Genomic DNA, 20,323 nt, shown 5'->3' with positions numbered 1-20,323 from the left:
GTAGGATATATCAGTGGACAGTCTGTACAGGAGATAAGTGTGGAGGGTATGACTGTGGGCAGTATGTATAGGAGAGATTTGTGGAGGTATGACAGTGGGCAGTATGTACAGGGTATAGGTACCAATACCCATTCACAAAAAAAAAAGTGTAGTGTAAAAATGACAGGAGACAGTCTTTGAAAAGTCCTTTAAAAAAACGTCCCCCGAAGTAGATCCAACATCATTCACAATACCCACAGTCACAGCCGAACCTGAAAAAAAGAAAAAAACCCACAAAAAGGCTCTGCTCTTGACACTGGCTCCCGCCGTCTGACAGCTGTGCCGAGGTGACAGTTCTTAAATAGTGTGATGATGTCACAAGGTCATTATGCACTGGAATTGGCCAAAACATTGCTTTGCCAAATCACAATGCATCGTCAGGGCGCAGTGACTTGTGCGGCGCAGCGGGCAAACAACCCAACATCCTTGCCATCTGTGTAGTTACAAAATAACAATCCTCAATAAACATAAATTGTTCTCTAAACAATCAACATTCATACAATTGTGCTTCCATGCACACAGCTCCGCTCTGTTTAACTGAGGGTTGTTATTCTGGATCTACTCACAGAGTGTTTACTTTATGTTCTTAGTTTCCACTTTTCATTGTACATAGTGTGGATAACACAGGGTTAAATGACACGGCCATAAATTACCTTCACATTATCTGGACATGCTGCTTGGGATGCCTATGTAGGAGAGATGTCTGTAATCTGTGTGTGGAGAGAGCTACAGACTCCAGCCAATTCCCACCTACGCTCACTTTCTCCTCCAACCCTTACTGTCACCCTTCTCATGTCCTGCAAACATATCCTCCTGAGGTCTGTCCTGACAGGCTGCTGCCAGCTTACCTTCCCAGACTTCCAGAACATCAGCTGAGTTCACCTCCCTCCACGCATTTCAGGGTCTGCAGCGGCCAGCAGTAACTATGCCTCACTATGGTCTCTTCCAGCACTGGTGATCAGGAGCGGGGGGGGGGGATCAGAGTGAAGGAGGGCACAGAGCGAGCGTGCATGCAGGAGACTGACTGGGGGAGATAGAAAGGAGATTCAGAGCTTCTAAATGCATACACCGCTAGCAGTGTATGTATTTAGAAGCAATGACAGTGCAGCTGCCCTAAAAACTCAGATTCGGGGACAAAGTCCACGACTGAGCTCTAGTGGGACACCTTACTAGAAATTGTAACTTTCCTGGCTAATCCGTGACAGCTGTCATCAGAGTAGAAGATCGCTGTATAAGCAACTGCTTTAGCTGCCATGAAGGGGTTTCTCATCATGAACAGCTTGCTTTTAATTGTGATCTGTGATTGGAAAAGCTAATCATGGTACAGGTAGCCAGGTACCATGTGATTGCTGTAGGCCAATCACAGATCACAACAGTGAATGGAAAGCCATTCATGATAGGTTGTTTACATTGTTATCATGTGATCACTATGACCAATCATAGTGATCATATGATAATTGGTTACCAGTAACAGTGATCTGCTGTGTCCAATAGACACAGTGGTTACAGGAGGGGCATGCTGCATGCTCCTAAACAGGTGAAGGCTCAATCACGTATATATACATGACGGAGCTTGCGCATGCTGCCCTGCTGTAGTAAATGTACTGTGGCGGGGCAAGCAAGTGGTCAAATTTGTTCGTGTCCATTGTTGTTGCCCAGGTGCACATTAAGAAAACTGTATAAAGTGAGGCAATATGCCAAAGATACGGATTTACTTACTATTTAAAGAAAAACTGTCATACAAGATAATAAATTGTTATGGATCAAATTGGTTCACCAGAACCTGAATTTACAGTCAAACCGTAGATATCAAATATTTGCATGACTAGGCAAATACCTTTTGAACTTTTGGAATGACCTCTTAAAAGTTCACTTCTTCATTACAGATAGCAGAATAGATGACCTTGTCACCCCTGCCTATCCTCACTACTTGAGTAAAGGATTGCATACAGATTCTGCTGTTGAAACTTCTGTTTACTAAGTACAGTTATTGCCTTATGCATTTTGCAAATGTAGTGGTTACCTGCCAAGGAGCTATAGATGTTTGGGTCCTCTGATTCTGGATGACAATGACCCTTCTTTCAAAGCTATGCCCTCTGACATATAGAGGCTAGATAGGAAGGCTTTATCTGGGGAATATTCCCAAGAGGGCAACAAAGCAATATAGCAATAAACAAAACAGATTGCTCTTCAGAGGGCGCTGCATAAAAGTGAATGGACAGGCATCAGCTGTAAAGCTCACCCACACATTATTGGGTTTGACAGGTACACATGGATGGGTGCACTGCCCTGGATACATAGGCTCTGGTTGGTGTTCATGCATCTGTCCCTGTGTACCTGTAAAATTTGGATATGTGGGCGAGTCCCAACAGCTATTGCCTGTCCATTGACTAATATGGCCTGCCTGCACATAGCACAGCACTAGGACAGCAAATTAAACGAAGTTAACACACTTTGAATCCCTAAAACAAAATGTGTATAAGTAAAGAAAACCCAATAAATAAGCTGCCAGGACAGATACAGTTTATAAACATTCACAATATTGTATATTAATATAAATGAGTGTAACACACAATAAATAAAAGTGTGGGTTGAATGAAGAGGACAGCAACACAGTAGTGTCAATGGGTCCTCCATGTTGGTGCCTTAGGATGCTGATATGAGGGTATGCTTGTTATGGGGGTAATTTCAATCTAACACTTGGCCCACATAAAGACACATCGGCAGGAATTTCCCATCTATCCCTAGCATCCTGCAATAGACTGACCACTTACACCAACTCAAATTATCCACCCTAAAGTACAGGATTAAACCTAGCATTCAACAATTCATGGCACTTACTTGAGAATTGACTTCTACTTAAACACTCCCCTCTATCCATGGTTTCTAAAGCAGGATTCAGGTCCATAGTGATATCTGGTTTCGCTCCCATTTCTTTGGACTTGACACTATTTCAGCCACCACCATGTCTGCCAATTGGCATCTTAACATGACCCTACTACAGGAGCATGAATTACATAGATAAAAACAAAGAGTTAGAAACCTTTTTCAAAAGCATCAAAGGATCTGTAAGCAATCCCCTCCCTCTCTGGGCCTCTCAAAAATGTTATATTCATTGTATACTAATCAAACATGGCCACAGAGCAAAAAAGAAAAAAGTTATATTCATTATATACTAATCAAACATGGCCACAGAGCAAAAAAAAAAGTTATATTCATTGAATACTAATCAAATATGGCCACAGAGCAATAAAAAAGTTATATTCATTGTATACTAATCAAACATGGCCACAGAGCAATATAAAAGTTATATTCATTGTATACTAAACAAACATGGCCACAGAGCAAAAAGAGTTATATTCAGTGTATACTAATCAAATATGGCCACAGAGCAAAAAAAAAAGTTATATTCATTATATACTAATCAAACATGGCCACAGAGCAAAAAAGAAAAATGTTTTATTCATTATATACTAATCAAACATGGCCACAGAGCAAAAAAGAAAAAAGTTATATTCATTGTATACTAATCAAACAAGGCCACAGAGCAAACAAAAATGTTATATTCATTGTATATTAATCAAATATGGCCACAGAGCAATAAAAAAGTTATATTCATTGTATACTAATCAAACATGGCCACAGAGCAAAAAAAAAAATGTTATATTCATTGCATACTAATCAAACAAGGCCACAGAGCAATAAAAAAGTTATATTCATTGTATACTAACCAAACATAGCCATAGCGCAAAACATTTTTTATATTCATTGTATATTAAGCAAACATGGCCATAGAGCAAAAACAATGTTATATTCATTGTATACTAATCAAACATGGCCACAGAGCAAAAAAGAAAAATGTTATATTCATTATATACTAATCAAACATGGCCACAGAGCACAAAAAAAAACGTTATATTCATTGTATACTAATCAAATATGGCCACAGAGCAAAAAAAAATCTTATATTCATTGTATACTAAGCAAACATGGCCATAGAGCAAAAACAATGTTACAGTGGGGCAAAAAAGTATTTAGTCAGCCACCAATTGTGCAAGTTCTCCCACTTAAAAAGATGAGAGAGGCCTGTAATTGGCATCATAGGTAGACCTCAACTATGAGAGACAAAATGAGAAAAAAAATCCAGACAATCACATTGGCTGATTTGGAAAGAATATATTTGCAAATTATGGTGGAAAATAAGTATTTGGTCAATATCAAAAGTTCATCTCAATACTTTGTTATACAGTCAGGTCCATAAATATTGGGACATTGACACAATTCTAACATTTTTGGCTCTATACACCACCACAATGGATTTGAAATGAAACAAACAAGATGTGCTTTAACTGCAGACTGTCAGCTTTAATTTGAGGGTATTTACATCCAAATCAGGTGAACGGTGTAGGAATTACAACAGTTTGCATATGTGCCTCCCACTTGTTAAGGGACCAAAAGTAATGGGACAATTGGATTCTCAGCTGTTCCATGGCCAGGTGTGTGTTATTCCCTCATTATCCCAATTACAATGAGCAGATAAACGGTCCAGAGTTAATTTCAAGTGTGCTATTTGGAATCTGTTGCTGTCAACTCTCAAGATGAGATCCAAAGAGCTGTCACTATCAGTGAAGCAAGCCATCATTAGGCTGAAAAAACAAAACAAACCCATCAGAGATAGCAAAAACATTAGGCGTGGCCAAAACAACTGTTTGGAACATTCTTAAAAAGAAGGAACGCACCGGTGAGCTCAGCAACACCAAAAAACCCGGAAGACCACGGAAAACAACTGTGGTGGATGACAGAAGAATTCTTTCCCTGGTGAAGAAAACACCCTTCACAACAGTTGGCCAGATCAAGAACACTCTCCAGGAGGTAGGTGTATGTGTGTCAAAGTCAACAATCAAGAGAAGACTTCACCAGAGTAAATACAGAGGGTTCACCACAAGATGTAAACCATTGGTGAACCCCAAAAACAGGAAGGCCAGATTAGAGTTTGCCAAACGACATCTAAAAAAGCCTTCACAGTTCTGGAACAACATCCTATGGACAGATGAGACCAAGATCAACTTGTACCAGAGTGATGGGAAGAGAAGAGTATGGAGAAGGAAAGGAACTGCTCATGATCCTAAGCATACCACCTCATCAGTGAAGCATGGTGGTGGTAGTGTCATGGCGTGGGCATGTATGGCTGCCAATGGAACTGCTTCTCTTGTATTTATTGATGATGTGACTGCTGACAAAAGCAGCAGGATGAATTCTGAAGTGTTCCGGGCAATATTATCTGCTCATATTCAGCCAAATGCTTCAGAACTCGTTGGACGCCGCTTCACAGTGCAGATGGACAATGACCCAAAGCAGACTGCAAAAGCAACCAAAGAGTTTTTTAAGGGACAGAAGTGGAATGTTATGCAATGGCCAAGTCAACCACCTGACCTGAATCCGATTGAGCATGCATTTCACTTGCTGAAGACAAAACTGAAGGGAAAATGCCCCAAGAACAAGCAGGAACTGAAGACAGTTGCAGTAGAGGCCTGGCAGAGCATCACCAGGGATGAACCCCAGCGTCTAGTGATGTCTATGCGTTCCAGACTTCAGGCTGTAATTGACTGCAAAGGATTTGCAACCAAGTATTAAAAAGAGAAAGTTTGATTTATGATTATTATTCTGTCCCATTACTTTTGGTCCCTTAACAAGTGGGAGGCACATATGCAAACTGTTGTAATTCCTACACCGTTCACCTGATTTGGATGTAAATACCCTCAAATTAAAGCTGACAGTCTGCAGTTAAAGCACATCTTGTTCATTTCATTTCAAATCCATTGTGGTGGTGTAAAGAGCCAAAAATGTTAGAATTGTGTCGATGTCCCAGTATTTATGGACCTGACTGTATATCCTTTGTTGGCAGAGGTCAAACGTTTCCTGTAAGTCTTCACAAGGTTGGTACACACTGTTGTTGGTATGTTGGCCCATTCCTCCATGCAGATCTCCTCTAGAGCAGTGATGTTTTGGGGCTGTCGCTGGGCAACACGGACCTTCAACTCCCTCCAAAGGTTTTCTATGGGGTTGAGATCTGGAGATTGGCTAGGCCACTCCAGGACCTTGAAATGCTTCTTACGAAGCCACTCCTTCGTTGCCCAGGTGGAATGTTTGGGATCATTGTCATGTTGGAAGACCCAGCCACGTTTCATCTTCAATGCCCTTGCTGATGGAAGGATCTCAAAATCTCAAAATCTCACGATACATGGCTCCATTCATTCTGTCCTGTACATGGATCAGTCGTCCTGGTCCCTTTGCGGAGAAACAGCCCCAAAGCATGATGTTGCCATCCCCATGCTTCACAGTAGGTATGGTGTTCTTTGGGTGCAACTCAGCATTCTCTCTCCTCCAAACACGACGAGTTGTGTTTCTACCAAACAGTTCTATTTTGGTTTCATCTGACCATATGAAATTCTCCCAATCCTCTTCTGGATTATCCAAATGCTCTCTAGCAAACTTCAGACGGGCCCGGACATGTACTGGCTTAAGCAGGGGGACACGTCTGGCACTGCAGGATCTGAGTCCCTGGCGGCGTAGTGTATTACTGATGGTAGCCTTTGTTACGTTGGTCCCAGCTCTCTGCAGGTCATTCACTAGGTCCCCCCGTGTGGTCTTAGGATTTTTGCTCACCGTTCCTGTGATCATTTTGACCCCACGGGGTGAGATCTTGCGTGGAGCCCCAGATCGAGGGAGATTATCAGTGGTCTTGTATGTTTTCCATTTTCTAATTATTGCTCCCACAGTTGATTTGTTCACACCAAGCTGCTTGCCTATTTCAGATTCAGTCTTCCCAGCCTGGTGCAGGTCTACAATTTTGTTTCTGGTGTCCTTCGACAGCTCTTTGGTCTTCACCATAGTGGAGTTTGGAGTGTGACTGTTTGAGGTTGTGGACAGGTGTCTTTTATACTGCTAACAAGTTCAAACAGGTGCCATTTATACAGGTAATGAGTGCAGGACAGAGGAGCCTCTTAAAGAAGAAGGTACAGGTCTGTGAGAGCCAGAAATCTTGCTTGTTTGTAGGTGACCAAATACTTATTTTCCACCATAATTTGCAAATAAATTCTTTCCAAATCAGCCAATGTGATTGTCTGGTTTTTGTTTCTCATTTTGTCTCTCATAGTTGAGGTCTACCTATGATGCCAATTACAGGCCTCTCTCATCTTTTTAAGTGGGAGAACTTGCACAATTGGAGGCTGACTAAATACTTTTTTGCCCCACTGTTTATTCATTGTATACTAATCAAACATGGCCACAGAGCAAAAAAATTTGATATTCATTGTATACTAATCAAATATGGCCACAGAGCAAAAAAAGGGAAGATGACCACTAATAAACTTCTTCTTCAATTATGCAACCTTAGAACACATCATGAACAAATTACATCTTGACATTTAGATGCAGAAATAAAAGAGAACAACTCCAAAACACACTGAAAGTGTCCTTCAACAAAGGTAAGGAGATCTGAGTGCGGAAATAAATGTAGCCATTTACTAGCCCACAGCCCAGATCTAAGAGAGAGTACAAACATATATCCCAGCTCTCTCTTCCTCAACGGGTGACAAAGTATGTTTAACACCTGAAATTGCAGATATCTTCTCAGCATACTACGCTAATTTATACATCCTAAAACCCTCCCTGGGAATAGTCTTATTACTAAATAGTCAAATATAGAAACCTATTTAGAATCTGCAGCTCTTCCCTCCCTTACTTTGCAGACAACCCATAGATATGAAATATTTGTATCACTAGGCAAATATCTTATGAGTTCTCTTTGGAACTGTTGGAATGAGCTCTTAAAAAGTTCTCTTCTTTATTACTGATTTCTACATTTTTGCCTTGTCACCCCTGCCTGCTCTTACTAATTGAGTAAAGGAATAAATATGCAGAATATGAAAACTGCTGTTTATGAATACAGTTATTGCCTTTTGCAGTTTGCAAGTGTAGCTCTTACCCCTGAAGTCTCCTTATTACAGATGACCATGAGCCTTCCAACAATGACAAGGCTATATAAGAAGGCTTTATTTGGGAAACCTTATATCAAACAGTGCCATGCAATATTATAGAATACAAAACTAAATAATTGACAAATAATCTATGACCAATGTGTCTCTGAATAAAAAGTCTCAAAGTTCATGAAGTGTGTCCATAGAAATTATCAGCAAACTTTCTTCAGCCATGAAATAAATGTCTGTGGTTTTTATCTTCCAACATCTCTATAAATCATTAGGACATATCTTCCACCTTGTATGAGTTGGTATGACTGTTTATGTCAAGAGATAAGCTTAACAAACTTGTAAGTATTCAATACATGCTCTAGATCAGGGGTCCTCAAACTTTGTAAACAGGGGGCCAGTTCATGGACTTTCACACTGTTGGGGAGCCGGACTATTCTTTGAAAAAAATATGAACAAATTCCTATACACACCGCAGATATCTTCTTTGTAGTGCAAAAAACAGGGACAAAAACAATACAATATTTAAAATGCACTGTATACTGTAATGCACTGGGAACCGCAATGCACTGTACACTAACGCACTGGACACCGCAGTACACTGTATTCTGTAACTCACTGGACATAACAATGCACTGTACACTGTTCGCCCTGGACACCAAACATGACCCTACTACAGGAGCATGAATTACATAGATAAAAACAAAGAGTTAGAAAGCTTTTTCAAAACCATCAAAGGAGACATAGGAATTCCCCTCCCTCTCTGGGCTTCTCAAAAATGTTATATTCATTTTATACTAATCAAACATGGCCACAGAGGAAAAAAAGGGAAGATGACCACTAATTTAGACTGCTGATATTTCGCAAAAGTGAAAATAAAGTGTAAATAATAATAAAACACAAAATAATAAAAATAAAAAACTACTGACACTGTTCACTCCCCTACTCCCACCACTCACTGCTCTACTGACATCAGCCTCTGCCTTACTGACACCATCCACTGGCCTACTGACACCATCCTCTGCCCTACTGAGACACCATCCACTGCTCTAATGACACTGTCCACTGCCCTACTGACACTGTCCAATGCTCCACAGTGAAATTGTTTGGTGTCCAATGCTTTACAGGGAAACTATTTTATTATACCTTTCTATGTTTTCCTCACTATTTAGTTAGGTCTTGCTAGTTGATTTATTTATTTTTTTTAATGCGTTGGACCCCTTTGATATCCTTTATGTCATGAGTTTCAAACTGGTAACCCTCCAGCTGTTGCCAAACTATAAGTCCTATGAGGCATTGCAAGATTGACAGTTACAAGCATGACTCTCAAGGGCAGTGTCAGAACTTGGGTCCAAACCTGGGCCTTCTGCGTGAGGGGCAATGTTTCTTCTTGCTGAGCCACCTGGAATGCTGGACAGCTCCCTTGACAATTATTTGGATGATCCTACCTTGACCTTGTTTATCTTGAACCTTGAACCCCTTGCTCCTCCCATGAGCTTCCTGATAAAAGCCATGTCTCTGCATTTCCTGTTTGCCAGATTATTGTGCCTTCTCCAGCCAGTATCTCACTTTGTCTCTCCTGCTGCCTTTCATACCTTCGCTACAGACCTTTGGCTTGTTCCTTGACTACGATTCTGCCTCATGCCAACCTGCTACCGCTTGTTACCGACCCTTGGCTTGTTTACTGACTACGCTTCTGCTAGATCCCTACCTGCCATATCTGCTACTGGATCCTGGCTTGTTCACTTCCTGGTGGGGTGATCCTGAGAACTGCGACCTGGTACTAACATGCAGCAAAACCCATCTCCTCCATCAGGAGCTCTGGTGAATACCTGCTAGTGCTTAGACCCCGCACCTCAGTTGAGCCTGTGTCATTTCCCAGAGTGACCTGCTTGTTTACCTATCCTGTTGGTTGGTCTGCTGCTATAGCTACTAGTCTCTGAACCTGACCTCACACCGTGACAGGCAGAGGCATTATGGGACTTGTAGTTTCGCAACAGCTGGAGGGCCGCCAGTTTGACACACCTGCTTTATGTTGCTCAGGTTGATCTCCACCTCTCAAAAGTTGCCTGCCCTGCTCTAGAGTATTGTTTTATGTAATTTTTTTTATCAGTAACTAAGCTGTTCATGTTTAATTCTCTATATAAATGAATGGAAGTGGGTGTTGCCTAATAATATTGATATTATTTATTGATGTCCATAATAATATTTGTTTAAGCACACACATTTTCCTACAAAATTACGTGATATTTTTCTTCACTCTAAAAATCCTCATCAGAGCTGATTTTACCTCTTTATTCCTCAGACTATATATTAATGGATTAAGCATGGGAGTCACTGCTGTATACATTATGGAGAATACCAAATCTTGCTTCTCAAAATCAACTGATGGAGGTTTCACATACATACACAGAGCGACACCATAGAAGACAAATAACACAGCAAGGTGGGATGTGCAGGTAGAGAAGGCCTTTTTCCTGCTACTGGTGGACCTAATGCCGAGTATGATAACAATTATCTTAATGTAGGATGCTAAGCTGAGCAAAAATGGGAAGAGCCCAAGGACAACACTTTCAATGTAGAGCAGTATATAAAACTGTGTGTGGCTACAAGTTATCTTTGCTAGAGCTTTAATGTCACAGAAGAAATGCTGGATTGTTTTAACAGGACAGAGATCCAACTGGTGCATTGAAAGAGTTAAAAACAAAGAGTTGAGACATCCAACTGCCCAGGTACCCAGTAACAGAAGGACAATTTTTGCTTTATTCATGATCAGCTGATAGTGTAAAGGTTTGCAGACAGCCACATATCGATCATATGCCATCAATGACAGCAGAATGTCCTCTGTGCTGGCTGCCAACAAGTAAAAATAAAGTTGTGTAAAACATTGTGCGAATGATATTGAGTCATTCCCAAAAAGTAGAATGTCCATCAGTTTAGGTAGCGTTGATGAATTGAAAATCATATCCACAGTAGACAGATTACAAAGGAAGATGTACATAGGGGTGTGCAGACGGGCATCAATGATCACGGAGGTAACTATAATGGTATTTCCCAATATACCAGTTAAATACAATAATATAAATAAAAAGAAGAGAATGAGGTGGTTTTCCTTAGTCTTGGCAAATGCTGTTAAGTGAAAGTTATAGGTATTATTATCCATCAGACTGTTGAACATACTCTGGATCAATGCTTAGTAGGGTTCCTCATTAAGAAAAACAGTGAATTGAGTTGTTCCAACAAAAGTTTAGTGCATAGAGTTTTCCATATAAAAGATCTTGCCATGAATTGTAGCATTATATATAAGTATTTGTCAACACAGTGAAATGTGAATCCATTATCATCTTCAAGTACAGAGCCCTTGTACAGTGCTTGGGAAACTGCAGTCAGCAGACTTGGCCAGCAGACTCAGAAGATCTTATAAAATAGGGAGTAGATAAGCCAGCTTTCTCTCCATGATAGGGGGCTCAGAGCAGCCACAGACAATATTTTTTAATAGTTGGTGTCAGTCTGTTTTACAAGCCTATAAAGTATAGGATATACAGTAGATTAGAACTTAAACTAGTACAAGGGAAGCACTTATTAATCATTGCAAAGTAGAGACATCTGCCTGTTGAGAGGAAAGGCTAGCTTGTAGACTTTTCTAGAACAAATAACATAGTTTCTAAGTATGAGATATTTGATGATATTCTCATCTTATTGGGACAAAATAAGAAAAAGAAAAATAAGGTTTGGAGCTCAGGATTTAAATACACAAGTTAATTAGAGAAAATCTTGATTTTTATGGGTCCTTTAACCCATGTTTTGAACTCTGAAGAAAGACAAAGCCAAAGGGTCAACACTAATGGCATCCAATTCCACTGAATATTCAACCAAAGATGTTATGGTGATGGACTTCCAGTGTTGAAGTATTTCAGTTCTTGCTGCCAAAAGAAAATGGCGGAGAATGTCTTTTTTAGCAAATTTAATAAGGCTTGGAATAACAGAGTAGTATGAATTTGGACATATTGTTGATTTGGGTCACTGATATCCTACAATAGAGATTAGCCCTCCATCGCCAACAGGTATCACCAATAATAGTATAAATCCGATTTAATTTGTCTGGTCATTTATACCATCTCAAGCATAATTTATAGTTCTCTTCTATTTGGTTAGTTATGGACAATTTATGAGTTGGAGCAAAGCATTTGTTCTATTGTTCTGGGTTAATATTGATATTAAGACCTACATTTTCCAAATAACCGTATAGGAAGGAAGCAAGGTATGAAACTGGGATCTTTTTTTATTACTTTTTTTTTATTTTATTGTTTAAAATGATAGATTCATAAATTTAATTTAACAAATGTGGTTCAAATGGTTTGTCTTTGTATTGCTTGATCAGTAAAGTAAACTATCAGCACATACATGTATTATTTTCTACAATTTTACTGTCATTCCTAATTATCATGCATTGGATTGAGCTTTATACTGTATTTTTAGTCAATAATTTTATTAAAAAGTAGAAACAAATGAATAAAATTAGCCTTCCAAAACCAATATTTAAAGGCCAATTGAACTTTCTGTTTAAATAAGCTAAACACATTGCATCAAAACAAAGTGTGAAAAGTCTTACAGTTTGTTTTCTGAAACAACTGGCTACAGCCTGGGTAGAAAAGCCTGCCAGCATGCTTCAAAGTGGGACCCTTGCTATTTGTGGGGAAGCAGTGATCTCTTTGCAGAGATCTGATATGCCCCCTGCTAAGCAAGAGCCACAGTTTTCCAGTTAATGAGAAGCATGAGCTTGCTTATTGCATATCTATAGGTTTGACTCAGTAGGAGATGTGTCAGACCTCTGAAATGAAATCACGGCTTCCCCACAGGGAGCAAAGGTCTGCAGCTTCTGATAGGGGTCAGGCTTTTCGCCCCAAGATGTGGCTGCTTTAAAAAGAAAACAAACTATAAGGCATAGAACACTTTTGTTTTGATATACCTGAAATTTATTTAGTGAATTTCAACTTAGGGTTTAATGGGGATATAAGTTTACTGTAAAATGTGAAAAAAACAGACTTGCTAGCCTGTGTAGGAAAAAAAACTGGAGCAGAGTAAGACAATTATCAAGATGAAAGATGACAGATGAAAATCGGCTCTTCGCACTACTCTTCATGAATCAGCATCTCCCTTTGTCGCATGAAATACTTATTTAATCTGATGGTAGAAGATGTGTACATTCTACATGCCTTTAATTATTATATAACAAAAATAGTAAATTCACCATGGTAAAGGATGGAAATCAGTTCAAACTCTTGTCAAGTAATATATAAAACATGCCTTTTAAATGTTTCCTGTTGGATAGCAAACACATTGCTACAGAACATGAACACAGAATTACATTTTGGCAATGAGAAGAGACCTCTCACAGAAGACAAGCCGGAGATGTTTTATACCTTGAGAAGAGTCAGGCTTCGTCTCTTAGGACAAGAGGTGACTAGCTGACAGTATTTTTCTGTAGGGACAGGCTGTTAGATATAAATTGTAATATGTGGAATTCCCCAGTTATTCTAAGTTATTAATTGCTTTATGAATATTTATACATTTTATGTGATCTGATATTTTATTATGTTTACCATAGAGAAGTTTCAGAAACTATTCACATATGCTATTCCTCAGAAGTGAGAGAGAGTATATTGTATATATCAACTGATCAATTATCTATGCATACGCATCCGACTCAGCCTTTTACAGATAATATTCATTATTAACAGGCCCTATGAGAATAAAAAGACAATGTTTATTGCAGGTGTAGTAAGGTAATAGAAATCCAACAGACCCGACAGTCATGACATGCATGCTGCTGATTCTGTGTAATTGAATCACTAATTGAAAGGGGCATGTTCAAAATAATAGCAGTGTGGAGTTCTATTAGTGAGGTCATTCATTCTTTGAAAAACAGGTGGCAATTATTGCCCTTATTTAAGGAAGGAAGGCAGCAAATGTTGTACATGCTGGTTACAGTGCATTTCTCTCTGAAATTCTGAGGAAAATGGGTCGTTCCAGACATTGTTCAGAAGAACAGCGTACCTTGATTAAAAAGTTGATTGGAGAGGGGAAAACATTTAAAGAAGTGCAGAAAATGATAGGCTGCTCAGCTAAAATGATCGCAAATGCTTTAAAATGGCAACCAAAACCTGAAAGACGTGGAAGAAAGCGAAAAACTACCATTCAAATGGATAGAAGAATAGCCAAAATGGCAAGGACTGAGCCAACAATCAGCTCCAGGAAGATCAAAGATGATCTAAAGTTACCTGTGAGTACTGTTACAATTAGAAGACTCCTATGTGAAGCCAAGCTATCTGCAAGAAGCCCCCGCAAAGTCCCACTGTTGAAAAAAAGACATGTGCTGAAGAGGTTACAATTTGCCAAAGAGCACATTGACTGGCCTAAAGAGAAATGGTGCAACATTTTGTGGACTGATGAAAGTAAGATTGTTCTTTTTGGGTCTAGTGGCCGGAGACAGTTTGTCAGACGACCCCCAAACACTGAATTCAAGCCACAGTACACTGTGAAGACAGTGAAGCATGGTTGTGCAAGCATCATGATATGGGGATGTTTCTCATACTACGGTGTTGGGCCTATTTATCTGTCAGGAATGGACTGGCCAGCAATAGTGGGACTCACCTGCCTTATGAGCTGCAGTACCAGGGCTGGCCAGCGGGTGCTCCCAGCAATCAGAGACTCAACCTTGCAGCCAGTCAAACACCTGGAACTAATTATACTGGTGTATTTAAGGGATGGCCAGACCTGCAGACTCTGCCTTGGTGTGTTTTTTTCCTGGGCCCTGTATCTTGTAAACCTGCGTTCCTGTTCCTGTCTTGTTGCTGACCCTGCTTGATTCTGACCTCTGCTGACTTCTCCTGTTCTGATCCCTGGCTTGTGACCCTGACCATCCCTCTGCCTGACCCTCTGTACCACGCTGCCCGCTACCTGCTGAACCTGGCCTGTGACCCCGACCATTCTTGCTCCCCCTGTACCTACCTTCCCGATTGATATTGACCCGGCCTGCCTGACGACGCTTGCATTGTGTGTACTGTTATCTGTGGGTGGTTGGTTTGGTTTGTTTGCACTGTGTTATGTTTTAGTATTGCACTGCGTTTAGGTTTGTATTGTTAGTGTTAATAAATTATATTTATAACATATCTGAAGCCTGCGTTTCCCTGCGTCAGTCACATACCTCTGGTCCCACCCGGGAGCCCTGACATTACACCAAGGCCAATCCTGACCAGAAGTGGCTGCACAGGGAAGCCATCTTGGTTTGTTGAAGGGAAGGATGGATCTTGATGAGGTTGTGTATTTATATCTGCTAGTGTTTGATGACAGAGAGTATGCTTATCAAACTCTGAAGGAGTATACCCGGGATGAACTGCTAGAATGTATACGGCTCGCTCATGTTCTAGTAGATCAGGGCACAGAGTTCTCTGAGGTGCAGCCATTGATTCAGGTTTGTGCGGAGTTGGTTTCATCTGGTACCCCCGAATGCAGGGATGAATTTTTGCCGCCATTTAGTGCTGACCAGGTAGAGTCCCTGGTATGGTTATTAGAGGATGATGTGGATTGCTTCTTGGAGCATTATGCTGCATGTTCACCACAGATACTAAGAGATTGTATAAACGCAGTGCAGTCTTTGGTCAGACAGGCTTTGTGTAAGCTCAGCTTTGTTCAACCCATACTGCAGACATGGACAGATTTGTTGCACCCAGCCTCAGTCAGCCTACAAAAACCCAGTCCTGCTTCTAATCTATTTCCTCAAAGCTCTATTCCTGCATTCCCAACAGCTCCTCCTGCCCTGCTATCTACCGCATGTCAGTCCCCTGTTCCCACTCGCTGCACCTATCCTGCCTTTAACCCTGTAAAGAAGTCCTCTGTAGCAACTGCTCCCTCCCCTGTTCCATCCTCCAGCTCTTCTCTGTCTCCAGCTGCTCCATTCGTTTGCAGACCTGCGTTTACTTGCAGTGCTCCAGTAGTTAAAACCAGAAAAAAGCGAAAATTCTTTCCAACCAGTACCATCCTGCCAGTATCCAAACCGGTGAGCCTGCCGTCTGAGAACCTGCCTTCCGTGGTTCAGCCTGATGCCTCTCTTCAGCCTGATGCCTCTCTTCAGCCTGATGCCTCTACTCAGCCTGATGCCTCTACTCAGCCTGAAGCCTCTACTCAGCCTGAAGCCTCTACTCAGCCTGAAGCCTCTACTCAGCCGGATGCTTCTACCCAGCATAATGAACTGATCCAGCCTGATGATCCTATTAGGCCAGTTGACTCGATGCCCGCTGTTCCGCCAGTTGACTCGGTGCCCGCAGTCTTGCCAGATGACTCGGTGCCCGCAGTCTTGCCAGACGACTCGAAGCTCGCTGTTCCGCCAGTTGACTCGATGCCCGCTGTTCCGCCAGTTGACTCGGTGCCCGCAGTCTTGCCAGACGACTCGGTGCCTGCAGTCTTGCCAGACTACTCGGTGCCCGCAGTCTTGCCAGACGACTCGAAGCCCGCTGTTCCGCCAGTTGGCTCGGTGCCCGCAGTCTTGCCAGTTGACTCGGTGCCTGCAGTCTTGCCAGTTGACTCGGAGCCCACTGTCGTGCCTGGTGACTCGGTGCCCGCCGCTCCGCCTGGGGGCCCGAGACCTGTCGCTCCGCCTGGGGGTCCGGCGCCCGCCGCTCTGCCTGGGGGTCCGGCGCCCGCCGCTCCGCCTGGGGGCCTGAGACCTGTCGCTCCGCCTGGGGGCCTGAGACCTGTCGCTCCACCTGGGGGCCCGGTGCCTGTCGCCCCGCCTAGGGGCCCGGTGCCTACTGCTCCGCCTGGTGGCCCGGTGCCTGCTGCTCCGCCTGGTGGCCCGGTGCCTGCTGCTTCACCTGGTAATCCGATGTGCCTCTGCCCGGAGTCCAGCCCGATGTGCCTCTGCCCGGAGTCCAGCCCGATGTGCCTCTGCCCGGAGTCCAGCCCGATGTGCCTCTGCCCGGAGTCCAGCCCGATGTGCCTCTGCCCGGAGTCCAGCCCAATGTGCCTCTGCCCGAAGTCCAGCCCGATGCGCCTCTGCCCGGAGTCCAGCCCGATGTGCCTCTGCCCGGAGTGCCTCTGCCCGGTGTGCCGCTGCCCGGAGTGCCTCTGCCCGGAGTCCAGCCCGATGTTCCTCTGCCCGGAGTCCAGCCCGATGTTCCTCTGCCCGGAGTCCAGCCCGATGTGCCTCTGCCCGGAGTCCAGCCCGATGTGCCTCTGCCCGGAGTCCAGCCCGATGTGCCTCTGCCCGGAGTCCAGCCCGATGTGCCTCTGCCCGGAGTCCAGCCCGGTGTGCCTCTGCCCGGAGTCCAGCCCGGTGTGCCTCTGCCCGGTGTGCCGCTGCCCGGAGTCCTGCCCGGTGTGCCGCTGCCCGGAGTCCTGCCCGGTGTGCCAGTCTTTGATATCCCGCCAGTTACCAGACCCGGGCGGTGGAACATTTTGCCCAGCTAGGTCTGTTTGGAGCGTCCTGAGGCCGCTCCTTGAGGGGGGGGTACTGTCAGGAATTGACTGGCCAGCAATAGTGGGACTCACCTGCCTTATGAGCTGCAGTACCAGGGCTGGCCAGCGGGTGCTCCCAGCAATCAGAGACTCAACCTTGCAGCCAGTCAAACATCTGGAACTAATTATACTGGTGTATTTAAGGGATGGCCAGACCTGCAGACTCTGCCTTGGTGTGTGTTTTTCCTGGGCCCTGTATCTTGTAAACCTGCGTTCCTGTTCCTGTCTTGTTGCTGACCCTGCTTGATTCTGACCTCTGCTGACTTCTCCTGTTCTGATCCCTGGCTTGTGACCCTGACCATCCCTCTGCCTGACCCTCTGTACCACGCTGCCCGCTACCTGCTGAACCTGGCCTGAGACCCCGACCATTCTCCGCTTGCTCCCCCTGTACCTACCTGCCCGATTGATATTGACCCGGCCTGCCTGACGACGCTTGCATTGTATGTACTGTTATCTGTGGGTGGTTGGTTTGGTTTGTTTGCACTGTGTTATGTTTTAGTATTGCACTGCATTTAGGTTTGTATTGTTAGTGTTAATAAATTATATTTATAACATATCTGAAGCCTGCGTTTCCCTGCGTCAGTCACATACCTCTGGTTCCACCCGGGAGCCCTGACATTATCGCATACCAGGGATCATGGATCAGTTTGAATACATCAGAATACTTGAAGAGGTTATGCTGAAGAGGAAATGCCCTTGAAATGGGTGTTCCAACAAGACAACGACCCCCAAACACACCAGTAAACGTGCAACATCTTGGTTCCACACCAACAAGATTGACGTTATGGAGTGGCCAGCCCAATCCCCGGATCTTAATCCAATAGAAAACTTGTGGTGTGACATAAAAAATGCAGTTTCTGAGGCAAAACCAAGAAATAGAGAAGAACTGTGGAATGTAGTCCAATCATCCTGGGCTGGAATACCTGTTCACAGGTGCCAGAAGTTGGGTGACTCCATGCAACACAGATGTACAGCAGTTCTCAGAAACAGTGCTTATACAACGAAATATTCATTAAGTGATTCAAAGGAAAGCAAAATCTTCAAACATTTTTCAGTTTATATAGTGAATGTTTGAGTTTGTAAAGAAGAATACAAACACTGCTATTTTTTGAACAGTCTAATATTCACTTTTCTTCAATTTTTTTAGAGTAACAACACAAATCTCATATATTTTTCTTCTTGTTTTGATTTGGAATAGAATGTGTAGTGTTCCCAATGCATTTGTGTGTATGGACATAAAAGCTATTAGAAGGATTTTGAGCTTTATTCACTTTTTTCAACACACTGCTATTATTTTGAACACAACTGTGTGTGTGTGTGTGTGTGTGTGTGTGTGTGTGTGTGTGTGTGTATATGTATGTATGTATGTATGTATGTATATATATATATATATATATATATATATATATATATATATATCTCACTGCTTACATCAATATCATCACAACACATTTACATGTACCAATGGTTCATGTAATAAAAAATTATATACCACAAAAAATGGAAATATAGTCCACCATGTTATTATCACATAACATGTTTTAGAGTAAATCCAGTGCAGAGATGTAAAAGTAGCGAGTTCCAAGTGCTCCACCACCTCTCGCTCTATACGCTCACCTGAAATAATGGACCTATGTGGGAAAATAGGTTTATATGCGCCTTCCCCTTTAAGGGGTTTATTTGATTTGCTCCCAGGAGTCAGGACAGCACATCCAGATCTTCACCTCGAATTGGTAACTTCCACCTTTTCCCAGCAGAAGACAGCAGTTTGTGGCTCAAAATGTTTTCTATACATTTAATTTTGGATCCCATTTATTTATTACAGGTACTTATATAGCACTGTTAATTTCCGCAGTGCTTTACACATACAGTATACTGTACATTCACATCAGTCCCTGCCCTAGAGGAGCTTACAATCTAAGATCCCTAACTATTCATGCATACTAGGACCTATTCAGACAGGTGCCAATTAACCTACCAGCATGTCTTTGGAGTATGGGAGGAAACCGGAGTACCTAGAGGAAACCCACACAAGCAAAGAGAGAACATGCAAACTCCAGGCAGGTAGTGCCGTGGCTGGGATTCAAACCAATGACCCTGGTACTGCTAGTGGTGCTAACCACTTAGCCACTGTGCTGCCCATTGTCCTTATAGTTTGTATAGTATAGGTACTGTATATGATGTTGTATAGTGTATTTGATGTTTCTGTGATTTTCAATGTACTGATAAAAGTCAAATGAGGGAATTGTTTCAAATGTTATCAATTTTTTTAGGTCAATATGCCACTTTTAGCATACACCGTTACATATCACAACTTAGTGAATCAGGCATACTGCATCCTAACAGATTTCTGTAAATTCTATTAACAGCACTTTGATGTGAATTCATGTTTTAGACATATTTGTTTACATCATAGGAAATGACTATATTTATGAGTTCCAGCGCTGTCATTATGGAATGTATTGTATATCAAGTCAGATTGGAGCATACATCAGTCAAGAGACCTCATTATATCACCACTGTATAATTATTATAATAGTATTTTGTTTTCCTTTTATGCAGTTATTGTCTCTCTGAGGATTTTTACTGTCTCAGGTTACATATAAGAAATCTCTCATTAATTATTGTTGTATATTGTAATTGTATCTGGTTAAACACAGAGCACAACAGGGATCATATTATACACACTGGGGAGGGCTGCTACCACAAGGGAACAAAACACTGCAGAGAGTTGGCAAAAATGTCACTATCAATTAAAATGATTTTCAAACAACTGTAAA

At 42.3% G+C, this 20,323-nt stretch overlaps 1 protein-coding gene across 1 annotated transcript; it reads right to left on the bottom strand.

Annotated features, from left to right (window-relative positions):
* Positions 1-10,266: 10,266 nt before the first annotated feature.
* Positions 10,267-11,190, bottom strand: LOC149436965 (olfactory receptor 1G1-like). Its single transcript, XM_089661336.1, has one exon. It carries the CDS (start codon positions 11,188-11,190, stop codon positions 10,267-10,269), a length of 924 nt encoding a protein of 307 aa, XP_089517462.1.
* Between the last annotated feature and the right edge of the window lie 9,133 nt (positions 11,191-20,323).

This window comes from Staurois parvus, unplaced genomic scaffold (genome assembly GCF_062004578.1).
Source record: "Staurois parvus isolate SC_StPar_1 unplaced genomic scaffold, SC_StPar_1.0 ptg001328l, whole genome shotgun sequence".
Lineage (NCBI taxonomy): Eukaryota > Metazoa > Chordata > Amphibia > Anura > Ranidae > Staurois > Staurois parvus.
This window is presented reverse-complemented; position numbering and strand designations above follow the sequence as displayed.

Bases quoted from the DNA above. Each gene is read 5' to 3' on its own strand.
- LOC149436965 (XM_089661336.1), bottom strand. From the start codon at position 11,190: ATGGATAATAATACCTATAACTTTCACTTAACAGCATTTGCCAAGACT.